Source organism: Rhipicephalus microplus, unplaced genomic scaffold (assembly GCF_043290135.1).
Source record: "Rhipicephalus microplus isolate Deutch F79 unplaced genomic scaffold, USDA_Rmic scaffold_15, whole genome shotgun sequence".
Classification (NCBI taxonomy): domain Eukaryota; kingdom Metazoa; phylum Arthropoda; class Arachnida; order Ixodida; family Ixodidae; genus Rhipicephalus; species Rhipicephalus microplus.
This window is the reverse complement of record NW_027464588.1, coordinates 3,151,392-3,168,667: the sequence shown is the minus strand read 5'-3', so window position 1 is coordinate 3,168,667 and position 17,276 is coordinate 3,151,392. Positions and strand designations below refer to the sequence as shown.

The window sequence follows — 17,276 nt, the reverse complement described above, 5'->3', positions numbered from 1 at the left end:
ACTTAGCACCCCCTCCCTATTATGTTAATATATGGAGTTGACATTGAGCTCTCCACCCCCTCCTCTCTGCGGTGAATGAGGCGTGGCTGCCCTCCTGATCACGTTTACAAACCACCTGGCTTGTAAACCTGCACTACCGAAATTACTAACAATATCTTGCATATGCTGGTACCTTCAGTGTAATTACACAACATATTTTATATCAGTCAACTTAATAATCACACCTGCAACTTCATGATCTGGCAGATTTAAGTCAGTCATAAGACTACAATCGAGGCCAGAGTAGCAGGCTTTCGGCTGATGTGTGTGTTCGAAATATCCTCTAAAGCGACAAAGCACACCTGGTTCTTATTGATACAACTGATATTGGCCATAAGATAGGAACCAAATACTGCGTAGAAAGCCTTCAAGCATTTTCCATAGTCAAAATGTGCTCTAATGCAACTAACTGTGCCTGACACTTCATGATGTGACAGATATCGGTCATAATATTGCAACTGACCCTGTATGGAAGACTTCTGGGCGTTGTCTTTAGTCAAAGTATTTTATAAAACGACAAATGACACCCAACTGTTCATGAAGTCACAGATATCGGTCATAATATTAGAACTGAAACCTTAATGCAAGACTTCTGGACATTGTCTTTAGTCAAAGTATTCTCTAAAACAACAGATGACACCCAACTGTTCATGAAGTCACAGAAAGCGGTCATAATATTGGAACTGAACCCTGTATGGAAGACTTCTGGACGTTGTCTTTAGTCAAAGTATTCTCTAAAACGACACCCAACTGTTCATGAAGTCACATATATCGGTCATAATATTAGAACTGAAACCTTAATGCAAGACTTCTGGACGTTGTCTTCAGTCAAAGTATTCTCTATAACGACAGACGACACCCAACTGTTCATGAAGTCACAGATATCGGTCATAATATTAGAACTGAAACCTTAATGCAAAACTTCTGGACGTTGTCTTTTGTCAAAGTGTTCGCTAACATGACAAACGACACCCAACTATTCATGAAGTCACAGATATCGTCATAATATTGGAACTGAACCCTGTACGGAAGACTGCTGGACCTTGTCTTTAGTCAAAGTATTTTCTAAAACAACAGACGACACCCAACTGTTCATGAAGTCACAGATAGCGGTCATAATATTGGAACTGAACCCTGTATGGAAGACTTCTGGACGTTGTGTTTAGTCAAAGTATTCTCTAAAACGACAGATGACACCCAATTGTTCATGAAGTCGCAGATATCGACCATAATATTAGTACTGAAACCTTAATGCAAGATTTCTGGACGTTGTCTTTAGTCAAAGTATTCTCTGAAACGACACACGACACCCAACCACCACGGAGAAATGACCGGCGTTGCATAGAACTGAATACCAGTTTCTTTCTTTTTTTTCGGCTGAGCACATTGGGGCAAGCAAAAATAAATAAGTCTGCCTTATGCAAAACATCACAATTATTCCCACTTTGTTTCACCATCACCTAGTTGGTCACTCGTACAAGCACACTAATTTGTGAACTTTGAAAAAGCGCGCCACTCTCATCAAAAGTTCACCAACGAGCACTTTCATCTGGTAAATTAATAATACAACAAAATATAAAGTTTTTACAATTTTAAATAATGACATGTTTTTTATTGCGAAAGACTACCAAAAATGTAAAAACTATTTAGGGCAACCCTATTGAGTGGCGCCACAGCTAAAGTTCTCCGCTGACGGCCGCTTCCCATGTATTCACCAATATTCCGGCTGACAAAGAAAATAGAAAAGGCTGTGACCATAAAACATCCTAAAATAGAAATATCTATGCATGGAGGCAGGATCGTTTCTTCCTCCGTTTATATATAGGTGTGACTTAACACAAGCTTTTATACACGGAGGAAGGAAAGGTGCTTTGATAGAAGATTGTCAGGGTACGCTTTCCTTCCGCCCCCGTTTGTGGCACTCGCTCGAAAATTGAGACTTTTAAACATTTGTTTAGGTATCAAACACACCATAAAGTAAGTTTATAGTTCACTTTGACCTATGTGTATTTACTACAATTTGAAAAAAAGTTATACTGGTTTTTTAGTTTTGGTTATTTGTCTCCTCCTCACCTAGTCGCGCTTCAAACGTCAATGGCAGCGTCTCGTGCGCCGCGCGGCGCAGCAGCCATCCCCACACAGAAATGGCTTCTGCGCCGCACGGAAGTGACGTCACTTAAAAAAATATTACCTAAAGCTAGTTAAACGTGTAAATTATTCGTGCGCAACGCGTTAAACCTTCAAAACTTTTACTAAACGTGTGTTTCACAAGTCAGTCAACCTAGGTTTGTTATTTAAATACATATTACAAGTATTTTGAATACAGGGGGCGCCATGGGCACTGCGGCTGCGAAAGGTAAACACAGCGAGATTGTAGCCGCCTGCGATATGTTGATGGTGAAAACTCCGATGAAATCGTGGCCATGGCCTAGGCTACTCCCAAGGAGGACTGGAGTGTCGTCGCTGCTTCATGTGATTGCTGGATGCTTAGTTGAGCTAGCGCGGCCATCCACCGCGCCGCAGCTTCATCTGAGTGTGTGCGCCATAGTATGATGTGCGGATTACAGTTGTTGGACGTACGGCAATTTCTAGATTGCAGTGCCAAGCGTGGTGTTTTCAAAGGTGAAAGTGTTCTTGCTGCCGAGTTTTGCTTGTCGCGAAGGACAAGGTCGACGATGAAATAAATGCTTTCGCAGGGTTCACGTGTGACTGACCGGACGCACATGCATGAAACCCCAGTGCGTCGGCGAAGTGTTCATGCGATGAATGGAAACAACTTTATTGTAATGTTCTTACGAATCCTGTGATCTCCGAAGGCCAGAGCTACTGCATTGCTGTCTGTTTTGTCAAGTGCGAACACGTACGGCCGTTCTCCTCCGTTGCTACGTGAATGCTCCCGTGCTGTCACAGGCCGCGCGTGTTATTGAGCAAGGCAGACAAGCTGTTTTGTAGTTAGATGGGCTAACGCCGTCGGCACTTGCCCTTGGGCATTGTTTATCAAGTGCTGATCGCCTAGAACATTGCGGTGACACATCAGTATTTTTAAAGAAAGCGGCCTGCCGGTGTACCTCGTTAGGTGATGGTACACTGAGCGACATAAAAAAAGTTGCCCGAGACTACGTTGCAGTGCACCTTTCTGTCATCAAAACTGATAAACCGTGGAAATCCACGTTCCTGTGCCCAAGAAACCAATGCAGCCAGCTGCATTCGATTTTTTTGTGTTTTTTGCATCTCGCCGATTAAGAGCACTAATTCGCAAAACAATTTATCATAATAAATATAGTCAATCCTGCAAAAGTCATCGAAGATCCAATATTAAAGGGCTTGTGGACAGGACCACCACCACCAGCAGCAAGTCAGGCTAATGAGGAGGCGCAAATGTTAAAACAATACATGCATGAACAAAAAAAGAGAAAGTATCGATAACTGCAATGGGACTTGAACCACCGACCTCTCCAGTTCATGTGTTGCTTTAACCAACTACGCCACAGCTGCCGCCTGGTCTTGAGAAGACAAACAAGCCGATTTTGCATTGTTGTCACGGTAAACCTAAATAACATTTTTGTCCACTTTTTTGTATGGACGTAATTTTAACGGCTTTTATCGTTATGTCTACATGTACCGCTAGACACTTCTGACTATTCAAACAAAGCGTCTAACCAAAAATTCCACACGTCACTTCCGTGCGGCGCAGCAGCCGTTTCTGTGTGGGAATGGCTTGTGCGCCGCGCGGTGCAGCAGTCTTTGCCAACGTCAATAGGCGTTGATGTCTGTGACAATAGATTTTTTATACTCTTCCTTTCAAATTTTGCGACTCGCGACCCATGTAAAATTAGATCATGGCTTGTGTTGAGGCACGGAGGAAGGAAAAAAGTAAGGAGAGGGCATGCCCAGCCGGCGCAGGGCGTAAAAAATGTGGCGGAAATGACATCATGGCGGCCATATTCAGTAGGCACAATGGCGGCGTTGTTATGGTTACGTGTTGCGCAGTGAAGCTGGTCTAGCAGTGAGCGGCCGCGGCTGGCGGCGGAATGTGTGCCTCCCCAGGTCTCGTGCTGAGCCGTGGCGGACAATATCTGTGCTCTGCGCCGCGTTATTGGTTACGCAGTGTTAGTCTGGCTGTTACATTACTCTTAGCAACGTTTACAAATCTCTTTGTCCATCACGGGGTTTCAACAGTGCCTAGAACAAGTGCATATCCATGTGTCGTGCGGCGGATGACGCGGATGAAGCAGTTATTAGTGTTCAGCGAAATGGCGTTGGGCACCATGCCGAAGCTGAATGACGACGAACGCCTTGCAGGTCAGTGACGGTTGAGCAGTGCTCCTGCTTGTGACAATGGACGACGCTGTTGAGCCCAGCAAGACGCCGTGAGGACCATGTGCACATACGTAGTTTCGTGTTGTGTGTGTACAGTAACAACTTGCATGTGCGTATTAAAACACCTTTTCTGTTCCGCTTGGTACACTCTCCACCAGCATTGCATGTAATCTCAACGTAACAGCAACCACGTTCAACTGTCACTAGCACCGTGCTCAAAGTCACCACGGTCGCAGAATGCTGACGCAGGTGAGTTTCACGCGGAACACGGACACAGTGGCAGGACGCTGCGTCAGTCGCGTGGCGGAATGCAACCGTAGAAAGTGCACGACCCATCGTGTTGTCGGTACAGTTGCTGAATTAATGACGTGAAAGCACTCGCCGTTGTCAGTGCATCTAGCGCGCGTTTTTTCGTAGTTACTTCGTTGTCAGTGAGCTGTTACTCTTTGTTATTACTCGGACGAAGCGATTTCGCTGAAGGTGTCCCGCTGGCTCTGAGTGATGAGCCCAGTTCCATTAGTTTCGGATCGTCACGACACACGCGCTGCGCAGCCCACGTGCTTTCCGAGCTGGAGAGGGAGTCGCGCCTTCTGCTTCGCATTCATATGTAAACAAGAGAGGAGAATTTGCCTACTCAATATGGCGGACTTCCGGCTTCATCGCGGCTTCACAACGAGTGACATCAGGGCCTCTCCTTACCTTTTCCTTCCTCCGTGTGTTGAGGCATCGCTCTCTTTTGCGAGTAGTTTCATGCGTACCTTCCGCAGTTTTTTTTTTTTTAATTTGCTGTTGTGCTGTTCACTGGCGTGAGATTTCAGCGCTGCACAGAAGGTGCAGATAGCCGTTCTTGTAACTGCACGGAGGAAGGAAAACCTTTTTCCTTCCTCCGTGTTGTAACTGCCACCTTCACTGGTTCACGGCCGGCCTCCGTGATGGCCGGCGCGCCCTCGCCTTTGTGACGGTGAATGCGACACGCTTTACTCTACGGCTGCCACTCTCCAGGCTGCTGTCTCGTGGCAGTGGTTTTCCGCGATTGGGTAACGTCAGTTTCCGAACTAATAATATACTATTGTGCTCGTGAAGAGGTGTGTGACAATTTCATCTGCAATTTGGCTAATAAAACAACCTCGCTTCTTCAATCTTTCTTGTTTGTTTTCCAATTCTCTCGCGCACGGAATTTGCGAGCCACAAGGCTCAATAAAATCGCATATTTATAACGGCACATAGAAAATCATCAATAAAAAAAAATCAATTTCGAGCTATGTAAGCCAAATGTACGACGTCGCTGGGGTGAACGTCACTAGTACTCGCTACCACTTTCGGTTGTGCTTTTTTTTATTATTATAATTGTTTGTTGTCCCCATGGAGAAAGTAGAGGAAGAAATGGTTGTTTCCTTGGGAAAAACTGTCTGGTTGTCCCCTCCATACATAGATGGCGACACTGCCAACGAGCAGCCGTAGAGTAACATTGGAGCAGCTGCTTCTATGGAACTTGCGCTACCGCTTTACTTATACCTTATTATATTCGTCTGATGTTCAAATGTATGAATTTTGAAGGCGATATTACATAATTACCGCCGGCTCGGTAAGAACTCTTGTTTACTGTACAATCGCTTTTTATTCTCGTCGTGTGTTAGAACACCCGTGCTTTGTTGACGATCCTCTGTTTAGCCTCTCTTTGCGATCACGAAATTCATGATCGGGATCTCCCCATGCGGGGTTGATGTGACGTTTTTCTGCGACCAAGTTGTGCATTGCTAGATGATTCCTTGTTGCATGTCGCTAAATCTCATTCGACAAGCGATGACTTTAAAGAAAGCTACAGCTTGTGTATTTTGTGTGTTTCCAGGTTTGCTTTAACTAATGGCTCTATCGGAAAAAGAACTCGCTGTTCTATTGAGGTAAAGCCTTCCTTCATACACGTTCTCTTCGTTCTTTTCTAACTTGGAGAAAGAAAAATGATCGCCGCAGTCCCACCTGTACCTTATTCACGCATACTTTTGGTTTATTTCAGCTTGTTGCAGGATGAGCAACTAGAAAAGCAAACTTTCGAATCCCTAGGCCAGACACTCCAGCACAATTTCGCCAAGCAGGACCACTTCCGTGTCAGCTGCGCCTTGGTTCGTTCAACACACAGTTTATGTTTTACTTCACTGACGTGCGTCAAATTTCATAAAGCCCCAGTCGAACAACTGCCTTTTCAATGTATAATGTAGTGTTTTCTCCTGGGGAAGCTAAATTCTTTCAATGAAGCATGTTGCCAGAAATCTACATTTTGAGCAACACAGAGCCCACTACATGACATCTTTTGCTTGACCAATACTGCACCATTTGGATGTCATGCACTACGGCTGGTGGGGTCATTACATCCGATTTTTATGTTACCCTGTGTGTGGCGCCCTATTAGATATTTCTTACATGTATACACTTCTTTCAGTGAAAGAGCTGTTCAATTTCTCACAGTTTTGTTTTTTAGTTAGCACGTAATAGATTGATCCAAGTCAACAAGCTAGTGATTTGGGTGAGATGGAGCAGTTCACTTATGATAGTAATCGACGTACTAGAAAAATGCGAGACAGAGAGGCGAAGTGAGGACATCTTGAACTGTTTAATCAGTGCTGGTTTCCCTCTTGTAGTACATTTGGCTGGGCACCACTGTGCGTTGACTCAGATTGCAACAATGCGGAACTGGCTCTAGATTTGAGCCAGAGGACACGTTTGGGCGACATGCATGGCCGCTCACCAAAGCACTTGGAGGACAGAAGTGGGTGCATGTCACTGCATATTGTTGTGTGGGCCATAGCGAACTTCGGACGTTATTTATATGGCCAATCGTTTAAAGTAGTCACCAACCACAATTCTTTGTGCTGGCTTGCAGGCCTCAAAGACCCCTCAGGCCACCTCGCCTGATGGAGCGTTCTCCTCCAAGAATTTGAGATTACGGCGGTTTATAAGTGGGACGCAAGCACTCCGATGCATACTGCCTATCATGTTCCCCAGTCGAGTCGACTTCTCCAGACCAAACTGACGACGAGTTTCCTCATGGCCGTCACAGCGTCCGACTTGGCCCAGAAATGACATGTGATGATCTAGAGAACTTTGCACACTCATCAACTATTTCAAGGACCAGCTTGAACTGCCACCACGAACATTCAGGCTCATATTTTCATCATTTTTCCTTCACGACAACATCCTGTACAAGCAGAGCTTTGATCCCAGCACTTGAACCACCCTATGGTTGTACCATCTGCGATGTGAGAAGAGATCCTCGATGCATGTCATGACGAACTGTTTCTGGGCTTAACGCGTACTCTAGCTCGCATTTGCCACAAGTACTACGGGCCTAAACTGTTCCATACCGTCAAGCCCTACGTCAAAATCGGCCGTGACTGCCAGCGTTGCTAGACTCTACGCAAGAAATCTGCAGGTTTTAACACTGTGTGGAGTGGAGCTACCCCCACCACTGTTTTAACAAGTTCGCATGAACCTGCTAGGTCCATTCCCAAAATCTTCAGCGGGTAACTGCTGAATTATTGCAACAGATTATGTAACCCGTTGCCCTAGAGTTTCCTAATATACACTAGAGGGAACTCTTGCACTAGTGTCCATGGGAGCAGTAACGCACGGTGCTTCAGCGAGCATGGGAATGTTGGGTAGTACACAGATTTGTCTAATCTTCATACTTCTAGCCTGCTTCTGGCTCCATGTGTGTTCGTGTGGGTTGGAGCTGTTTTTTCATAGAACGAAAATCAACAAATGTTCAGCGGCTGCGCTTCACCACTTTATTCTTTCAGGCTTACCATTTCAAATCGGGCCACCGAATTCAAAAGGGTTCATTCTTTCCTTAAAAACAAAACCGAAATCAGCAATAAACAATGCCGTAAGTACGATTCGTCGCCCGCAAGTGCGAAGACTAGGCAAATCTGTGTATTATCCATCATTCCCATGGTCGCTGAACGATTGCAGCGCCAGAGTCCCCTCTAGTTAATTTTAGGAAACTCTATGGCCGTTGCTACGAAACACGAGCACTTCAACATGGCATTTCACGTGGTGTTGCCGACTTCTTCAATCTATCGTACTCCACTATGGTGCACTGGCCATGGTTCTTCCAGACAGAGGCATGGCCTTCACTGCCCAACTGCTGGAAGAAGTGATAACACTTAGTCGCATCATACATTACTAGACAACAGCCAATCATACACAAGCAAACAGTTTAAAAGAATGACTCAATAAGACCATCACAGACGTGTTTTCTATGTATGGGGACGTGGACCATAGGAACTGGGACAGTGTCCTTCCTTTCTTAACTTTCGCATATAACACCACCGGGCAGGAAACTACAGGATTTATGCCTTTCCACCTGCCTCACGGCCATGAGGTTACTACGATGTTAGAAGGGGTGCTTTTACCTAACTAGCGCCTTTGCAGCCAGCACCGAAAATGCTGACCAGCATGCACAGTGCGCCAAAGAAGCTCTTCAACTAGCTCGCCTGTGCATTTGCTTTCAGCAACATTACGATGCTGACAGGTACAACCTTCGTCACGGAGAGGTTGCCTATCGTCCCAGAGAAACAATATGGATCTGGAGTCCTGTCCGCCAATGCGGCCGGTTGGAGAAACTCCTGCGCCATTGTTTCAGTTATTATCGGGTTCTTTAATGCCTCAATGATGTCACCTACCAAGTTGTCGCAGAGCTCGGCGCGCGATCCTGCCCCCGTGTAGCACAGGCATTGTCCACGTGGCGAGGATGAAGCTGTATTACTCACGTTGAAGACTTGCTTTTGCCTTCACACATTCGAAAGCATCGAGTCTTTGCTTTCGGAGAGGTGGAGTAATGACACGGGCATTTAGTGGGCATCTGGCTGTTGTGCGACCTATTTGTTTCGCCCCTACTTGTGCGTGGCAAAGCAATCGCTGGTGGTTGAGAAAAAAGACGACTTACTGTCTGCTGTTTGCCGTACCGCTACTTGTTCTCCATTTAGTACCATCACAATGTTTTATTGCAAACACGTGATGCATGGGAGATATGTAATCAGATCTCGGTTATGCTCTGAGGTCAAAGTGAGAGCGCAGAGTAATCCGAGTTAAAGTGTGGTGCTGTGAGAGAGCCAGCTGAATGTACTCAGAGTGCTTGATTTCGACCCGTTTAACGGGATGCGCTTTGCCTGAGCACTCTGAAGTGCTCCAACACAACCAGTCGAATGTACCGTTAGTCTTTGTCATTCACATATTGTGGGTACCACCATCCTGACTGTATCTTAAAGCTTTGTTTACAGTATGGAAAGGCCATTACTTACACTCCTTGAGTGTATAAGCACATAAAAATAGCCTTTTTTTCATGCTATTTTTCGTCCTACTAAAATTAGCCAAGAGCTTTCTGCGCGAATATCAAAGCACAGTACAGGGACATGATCAGAACATTTATTTAGTCAGGGACGTAGAAGCAACCAAACTTGTGACATTCATCCAATAAGTTGAAGTGACGTGATTGGGGTTGCCTGACTACAAGACATATTGTTGCTGCTACCAAGCTCGGAAAACACTTTGCAGTCACTTCTAGTGTATGCATGATGCCATGTCATGGCGGTGCTAACACAAACATCAGGATTATGTAACCATATAGAGATGCTTAGCTCTTACTAAAATAATAAATAAATCTGTGCATGGAGGCATAGTTGTCATTCAGCTTTTTAGTCTGCTACTAAAAAGTTGATGGTACAGTGTAGTATAGTAACATTATATTATGTAGCCTTAGCCTACATCGTGTTGCTAGGGCCGGACCGATTTCATAAATGGAAATTGTATTCTCATTTGTTTGAAGAGGAGTTTAATGTATCTCAATTTATTTCAGGCCCTGCTCATCCAACAATCCGATCTCATTAGTGGGCCATGCCAACGAATGGTTGCCCTCTACTTCCTGTACGAAATGTATCGAACGGAGTCAATTCACATGAATCCTTTCATTTCAATTTTCGTTCACCTACTTGTGAGTATAAACTATTCATACTTCTGGGGCTGTATGTGCTAACAATACTTTAATATTTAATAATTCTTTGTCATTGGTGGAAATGCTGGGCTTTTGATGCAATTACAATAACAAAAGAATGAAAAATTCAATGATGCAAGCAATGTTTAATTATTAGGGGTGCTGCTCATGAGTTCTACGGAAACCCGCAAAGTGGCGGGAGGGTTAAGAAAGGAAAAATTGACAACCACCTGTTTGTAGCATGAAGCCACAAGAAAATCCATATGAATTTTTCTCAAAGAAAAGCTTCTTAGTTGTCAAAAAATTCGTCCTGGTCTGGGGCTTGATCTTGGGATCAACGCCTATCCGGGGCAGTCGGCTCTACCGATTGAGCTAACCAGGAAGCCAGCAGTTGGCAGCACGAGGGTGAATTCAACAACTTGCAGGTTTCTGCAGAATTGGTCTTGTGCTTCGAGTTCTCAATAAGTTCGCCCTATCTCGCGCTGCCAATGTGTTACAAAGGACAATGTGCCACAATTTTCTGGCCTTGTTCTATCGCACAAGAAGTCACTTTTGCCACAGTGCATTTTGGGGGGAAAGTGTACCGAGATTGCGAAAGCACTTTGAGCTGCCGCAAAGCAGCATATTTTGTCCCTTAATACACATGCTGTGCAATTACGAATACCAGTATGATTGCTGATGTGAGAAAAAACTTTATTAGCAATGATTCTGAGTAGTGTGGGATGCTGCTGCGGTCTTGATGAATGTTTTTAAAACGTACGTCAGTTTTATTTTGTCGTGCCCCTCCTGCCCCCCCCCCCCCAAATGATCAAGCACAATCATAGGGGTAGGCATAAGTGGGGCAGAAAAATCGCCTCCCCCCAATTGCCAAAGAAGGCAGAGGTCAACATCTGCCCAATACATTGTCTTAGTTGGGAGGGGGGCGGCTATGAACCTTCACCCTGAAGATTCTACTACATGTGGTAGCACAGTATGCATTACTTACAAAAGTAACAGCATCTGGTTGTTTTCAGAATCCTCCTGAAGAAACTGGTGGAAAGAAGCCAGAGTTTGCCCATGTCATTCCCAAGCTGACATTACAAGAAAAATACTTCGTCACGCAGTTGTTGACTATTCCTGCAAAAGATGTAAGTCATCGAATTCCTGGCTTAGCTCGTACCTATTCAGTCTCAAGCTTCCAGCTCGTTCATTTTCTCCTTTTAACGTGATAGCGTGGAACGGCTGATTTCGTGGAAATTCTGACGCCGGTGTCGGCATGGGCATTATTGGTTGTGAGTGAAAAATCTTCACCTTGTGTGTTTTGTGTTCGAATCGCCCCGAAGGGCTTAGCGGGGTTAGCGAGGCATCCCCCAAGCGCAACACCCTGAAAAAGCCGGGCACCAGGTCGGGGTACGCTTGTGCCCAATTTCACCGGTGGGTATCCGGCCGTGGGTTTCGAACATGCCACCTCCTGCAGCCAAGTCGGACGTCCTCTTCGTTAGACCACGGCTGCAATATCCTGTGTGTGACAGAAAAATTGAGAAAGGTGCAAATAAAATAAATGATAAAAATTTCTGGGCCCAAGTGAAGATCGAACCGAGATCGATTGCATGGCAAGCAGGAGTTCTACGATACAGCCACGCCTCTGCTTGGAATTGGTATATATAATACTCCTGTGACAGGGCAAATCTAACCTCGTGTACAGTGAATGTAATTCGTTTGTGATGTCATTTGTTTGCTGTCGCATGAAAAAAGTGATGCCATTAGATGAAAATGACATTTTCGTTCGAATGAGTTCTCGAAACACATTCGCATTCCATTTCGGACTGAATGCGTAATCTCAATGCCAGGGACTTTTAGGGAGATGGCTGTTAACTTATGTACACATTAATGGGTAAATATCTTATTATTTACTAGATTACCCTATCACGAGCTTGATGACGTAACAGCACATGCGAAAGAGCCAAAATTTCTATAAGAAAGCTACCTTCAACTATAGTGGATGGACGCCAGCCGCGTTTCATTCGAGCTCTATTGTCGTTGTTTCTTGCATCACGGGTGTTGATCGTCCGCTTGCACATGTTGTGGTGATCAAGGTGCTAACTGAAATTGCTGCTGCTGTCTCACTTCTGCGTATGGGAAGTCAGTCATGCGCCCATGCTTCTGTTCGCTATATACTCACGCTGCAGTGTCATATCTTCTGCCATGTTTGTTTTTGAGCCGCTCTTGGCATGACATCGTTCATGTTGTGAAGCTGTGGCAAGTTGCGTAATACGGCTGCGTTTACATTTTAAGAGCACCTTTTTAGTGATAAAAATTTATTTTTGAGGATGCACGCATGTTACATGAAAGTTCTAATATATTCTTCTTTCTCTAAAAGCCACGGCTCAGGAGGGATAAGGTCATAGTCATTATTTTAAAGTGACAATTGTTGCCTTCAAGTGACAGCACACATGTGAAATGACATTAGGTATACTTAATGTAATTCATTGCAAATGACATTCGATTTGCCGTGCAACAGGGGTATAACTTCCTCTGCTGGAAATGCAGTGAAAATATTCGTCATTTGCAAATGCGCACCCTAAATACAGGCTTCACAATACTACATGTAATATTGTGGGTACAAGCGTACATTGCCATTGGGCCTGAGAAAATGAGATTATCATAACGACTTCATGGTTTAATGCCGGCCACCCATTACGAAAGGCGCACACATTGTTGTATATACAGGATTTCCCACAGGTGGTGGTTTGCTCATTCAAATCTACGTGGCGCCTCAACACCGGGGACGTCTCCTTACCACGCCCATCCTTCTGCCCTGGCCTCCTGCAGCCTTGCTCAACAACCGCTTTGCGTCGTCTGCTCGACGTCTCCGTAGCGTCTGTGCGCATGCGAGTAAAAGCGAAACAAACGGTATGGGGACGCGACGACGAGCAGACAAAGTAATGCCGGTGCTCAGCAGTGCTGTAGAAGGCTGCAGCAAAAAAAATGGTCACAATGGGGAAAGTCCTGCGTGGCGGCACCAATGAGTGCAGTTTACTTCTGCCTCAATCATATCATGTCGTCGTCCTACGCTGTTGGCCCATAAGTTCGCAGGGCATGTGTTTCTTTGCTTTATATTTACGTCCTCAAGCTTAGAGGGCAAATTATTTGTCGGTATTTTGCAGTGTTTTCTAGATTCATTGTCAAATTCTCGAAGACAAGGCTTAGCAGGCATGGCTAAATAAACACAGCTAATGTCTTTACTAAGAACATTGCATACCTGATGTCAGGTCTTGTCCCCAGCATGAGATGACACGAAGCGGTAGCTGATTTCACCATTTATTTATTGCTGTGACAACAGTGGGCGAGTAGCAAAGTGTGAGTTTGGACCGAAGTGGGCGGTCGCGCCTGGAGGGGTGCTGCCATGTTGGCTTCTAAACCCAGCTACCGGCACTTATGGCCACGGCTGCTTCGCTGGCCCGATGCGTCATGCAATGTGTTCGCTTGGGCAACTGGCTGGGAGAAGGCTAGTTGATGCCCGAAATTCCGGACATGCCTGATTTCTTGGACTGATCTGTGGCACCCTCAGGTTCCCCATAGAGTCAATGTATTAAAAAATCCGAAATTCTGAGCGTTTATAGCACTCGCCATCTGATTTTTTAGACTTTTTACCGCTAGCTGCAGACTCAAAGTCACTATCGATGACACCATTTTTGTTTTTTTCGGACCCTCGAACCCACCGCACCACAGATGCTGCACCCTCGAAACCTAAAATGTTGCAATCTAGCACACGCCAATATGTTTCCAGCCGTAGCTTAGGCCGCATGGTGCTGTGCAGCCTGGGCTCCCACAGTGGGAAAAACTACTCTGTTGACCTATGATCTGCCGTTGGGATGCCTGCTGACTTGGGGAAGGCAGTACGTAACAGACTTTCCGGAACTGTTTTTGTCGCGGGAGCCTCATACTGGATGCTGAGACTGCCGTCTCGTGCAGAAAGGACAGAGTGTCCGACGAACTTCCACGAGATCGAAGAGGCAGCGCCTACACAGTCAACGAGCTCGGAGTTGGCGCGCATACCTGCCTACTCTCCCGAATTTTCCGGGAGACTCCCGAATTCGGACCTAATCTCCCGATTGTACGAATGTCATCTCGAATCTCCCGAAAAGTGGCCACCACAGCAGAGGCTGTTTTTTTTTTTTTTTGCTCTCTTTTTTAAGATCATGCGCGTACGTCAGCCGTTTCTGCTGCGGAAGAGCACTCGCCACCACACTTCTATTTCATTGTAACCATATTGTATAGTACCGCTGAGTACATTCTCGGCTCTGCGCATCTTGACGAAGGCTGGCCGCGAGAAGCGCTCGCCGCCATACCGAAAGTAGGCGAGGGAAAAGGTAGTCTGAAAGGAAAAAGATTGCGGCGCTGTATGTTCACGAGTGCTCCGATAACGAGACGGCGAGACTGTCGAGCACATTCCATTTTCCAAAGGAGGGGTGGCTGGTAGACCGGCGGTAGGCGGACCCCAATGTGCTTTGCACTCTCCGTATCGGCGTGCTTCGGAGAAACAGCGCCGACAGCGCCGCGTGTCGAATTCTTGTCGCTCCGGCCACCGTTCAGTTCACTTGCTTCCGTTGTGCCTAGCCAGAACTTCTCCGTCTTGGCCCCCGCATTTTGTACGCTACGTTTACGCTGTCTGCCGTGGTTGGGGGGGTTGCGTGTTTCCAGAGTTCAGTTAGAACGTCGATGGTGGCGTCAAAATCAAAGAAGTACTTGCAAGTGTTTCTAGACTCATACACAGCTGAGTTTCCGTGCTTTGTGACTTCGCGGAAAGGTGACAAGTACGGATTCTGTACCACGTGCGCCTGTGATGTTAGCGTGTCGCGCGGCGGGAAGGCCGATATAAAGGTGCATATCGCTTCACAGAAGCATTAGAACTACGTTCGTGCTACGAAAGGGCAAGGCAACATCGGTAGCTTTTTCCAAAAGAGCTGCGAAGACAGTGCGATCCGCGCAGAATGCCTATTCACGAGATTCCTTGTGGAACACAACTTGCCGCTAAGCGTTAGCGATCACGCAGGGCCGTTATTTCGGAAAATGTTCCCGAAGTGCGAGGACGCGAAGCGGTACGGGTGCGGACGTACGAAAACCACTGCCATCGTTGGAGAAATGGTTGCACATACCGGAAACACAATGGCGGAGGCTCTGAATTTGTGCTTTTGCAATCGCAGTGGACGGAAGCAACGACAGCGGGTCGCAAATGTACCCAATCGTGGCAACGTACTACGTCAAGGAATCGCGAAACGTGGAAAGCCGACTGCTTTGTTTGCAAGAACTCCATGGAGAGGCCGCCGGACGAAAGATTGAAAACCTCGTTCTGGGCGCGCTCAAATCGCGTGGTATACCGATTGAGAACTGCATCGCATTTTTTGCCGACAATGCGAATGTGATGATCGGCAAAAAAACGGCGTGGCAGCTGTACTAAAAGAAGCCCAAGATAATTTGATAGTCGTTGGCTGCCCATGCCACCTTATAAATCTTGCGGCCGAGAAAGGAGCTGCATGTTTACCTGCAAAATTCGACGAGGTGCTCGAGGACATCCTCTACTACCTTGAGAAGAACGCCAAGCGGAAAGACAGGCTTGTTGAATTTCAAGGTATGCGCAACACGGAGGTGCGGAAGATTTTGAAACACGTGCCAACGCGGTGGCTATCGCTTGGAAGGTGTCTCACCAGATTGCTGAAGCAGTGGCAGCCCTTGGTCAGCTTCTTTTTGAATGAGACAAAGCCGAAAAGCCAGCAGCGCCCAAGCTTTCTGGGGTCGTACCAGATCCCCAAGACAGCTGCAGCTTCGGCAAATGTGCGCGACGAAGTCCAGCGAGATCACCAAAAACGGAAGGAGCCAAGGGGCAAGATTGATGCAACCACGACAAAGAAAGTGAGGCTTTCATCTGAAAGTACTGGACGTGCCAGTTTGACCCGTGAGGAATGGCTTTTGTACTTCCTGACCTCTGATGTAAACTTCGCTTATAGAGTTTTCTTGAAGAGTGTCATCCCTGTGTTTGACAAAGTCAACGCCCAACTTCAGTCACAGGCACCTCAAATTCATCTGCTCCAGTCTCTCTTGATGCAGTTCCTAAGGGACCTTTTGGCTAGGTTTGTCAATCCCTCTGCCATTAAGGCCTGCTCTTCGCCGCTGGAGGTTCCCTATCAAGATCTAAAGAACCAAAAAGCCAACGAAGATCTTGTCCTCGGGAGCTGCACATTGTCTGTTGTGGAAGGACTGCGTGCCAGTGAAAAGCGGGAGTTGTTTTCTACTGTTTGGAAGTACTTTACTGTCATATGTGACTATATACGGCACAAATTTCCACTGAAGAATGAAACTTTGAATAAAGCGGAAGTCGCTAATTTGAAGTTTTTGAACGACGCATCTTTCACAAGCCTTCGCTTCTTCGTTTAGTCGTTCCCGCAAATTCTGTCCCAGGGGAAGAATGACTCAAGAGTAGAAGCCTTCGATGCTCTTGAAGTGGAATTTTCAGAACTGCAGGCACACCGTATTTTTTCTGAGGACATTCTAAGTAAAGAGAGGATTGATGTTCAGTGGTCAGAAGTGGGAAGAATCACTAGCGTTGATGGAGAAGAGAAATTTGGTAGAGTGTCAAAGGTGATGCTGCAGCTGCTTGCCATTCCACACAGCAATGCGGAAAGTGAGAGGATATTTAGCATTGTTAAGAAGACGAGAACTGAATTTCGGTCTTCGCTTTCAAACAAGACTCTAGGTGACCTCCTCATGGTGAAGAGTCACCAAACTGGACGTTGTTTTGAGCAGGTGTATTCCGACAACTTTTTGAGGCTTGCGAAGTCCGCAACTGCCAGGTGCCTTCACAAGTAAAGAAGTTTGGTTCTAGCAGCAGCCCAAAATAAACATCCCTACCCCTCCCTGATGTCAGTCTCCAGTCTCAGTAACTTCCGCTATG

At 46.1% G+C, this 17,276-nt stretch overlaps 1 protein-coding gene across 1 annotated transcript in view; it reads left to right on the top strand.

Annotated features, from left to right (window-relative positions):
- The first annotated feature begins 5,815 nt into the window (after positions 1-5,815).
- LOC119174276 (CCR4-NOT transcription complex subunit 11) overlaps positions 5,816-17,276 on the top strand; it is a 64,024-nt gene continuing 52,563 nt past the window's right edge. Inside the window, exons 1-5 of the mRNA XM_037425119.2 lie at positions 5,816-5,944; positions 6,209-6,260; positions 6,374-6,479; positions 10,211-10,345; positions 11,359-11,472. Coding sequence (XP_037281016.2) covers positions 6,223-6,260; positions 6,374-6,479; positions 10,211-10,345; positions 11,359-11,472 — 393 coding nt within the window. The 5' untranslated portion in view covers positions 5,816-5,944; positions 6,209-6,222. The remainder of the gene's footprint in view (positions 5,945-6,208; positions 6,261-6,373; positions 6,480-10,210; positions 10,346-11,358; positions 11,473-17,276) is intronic.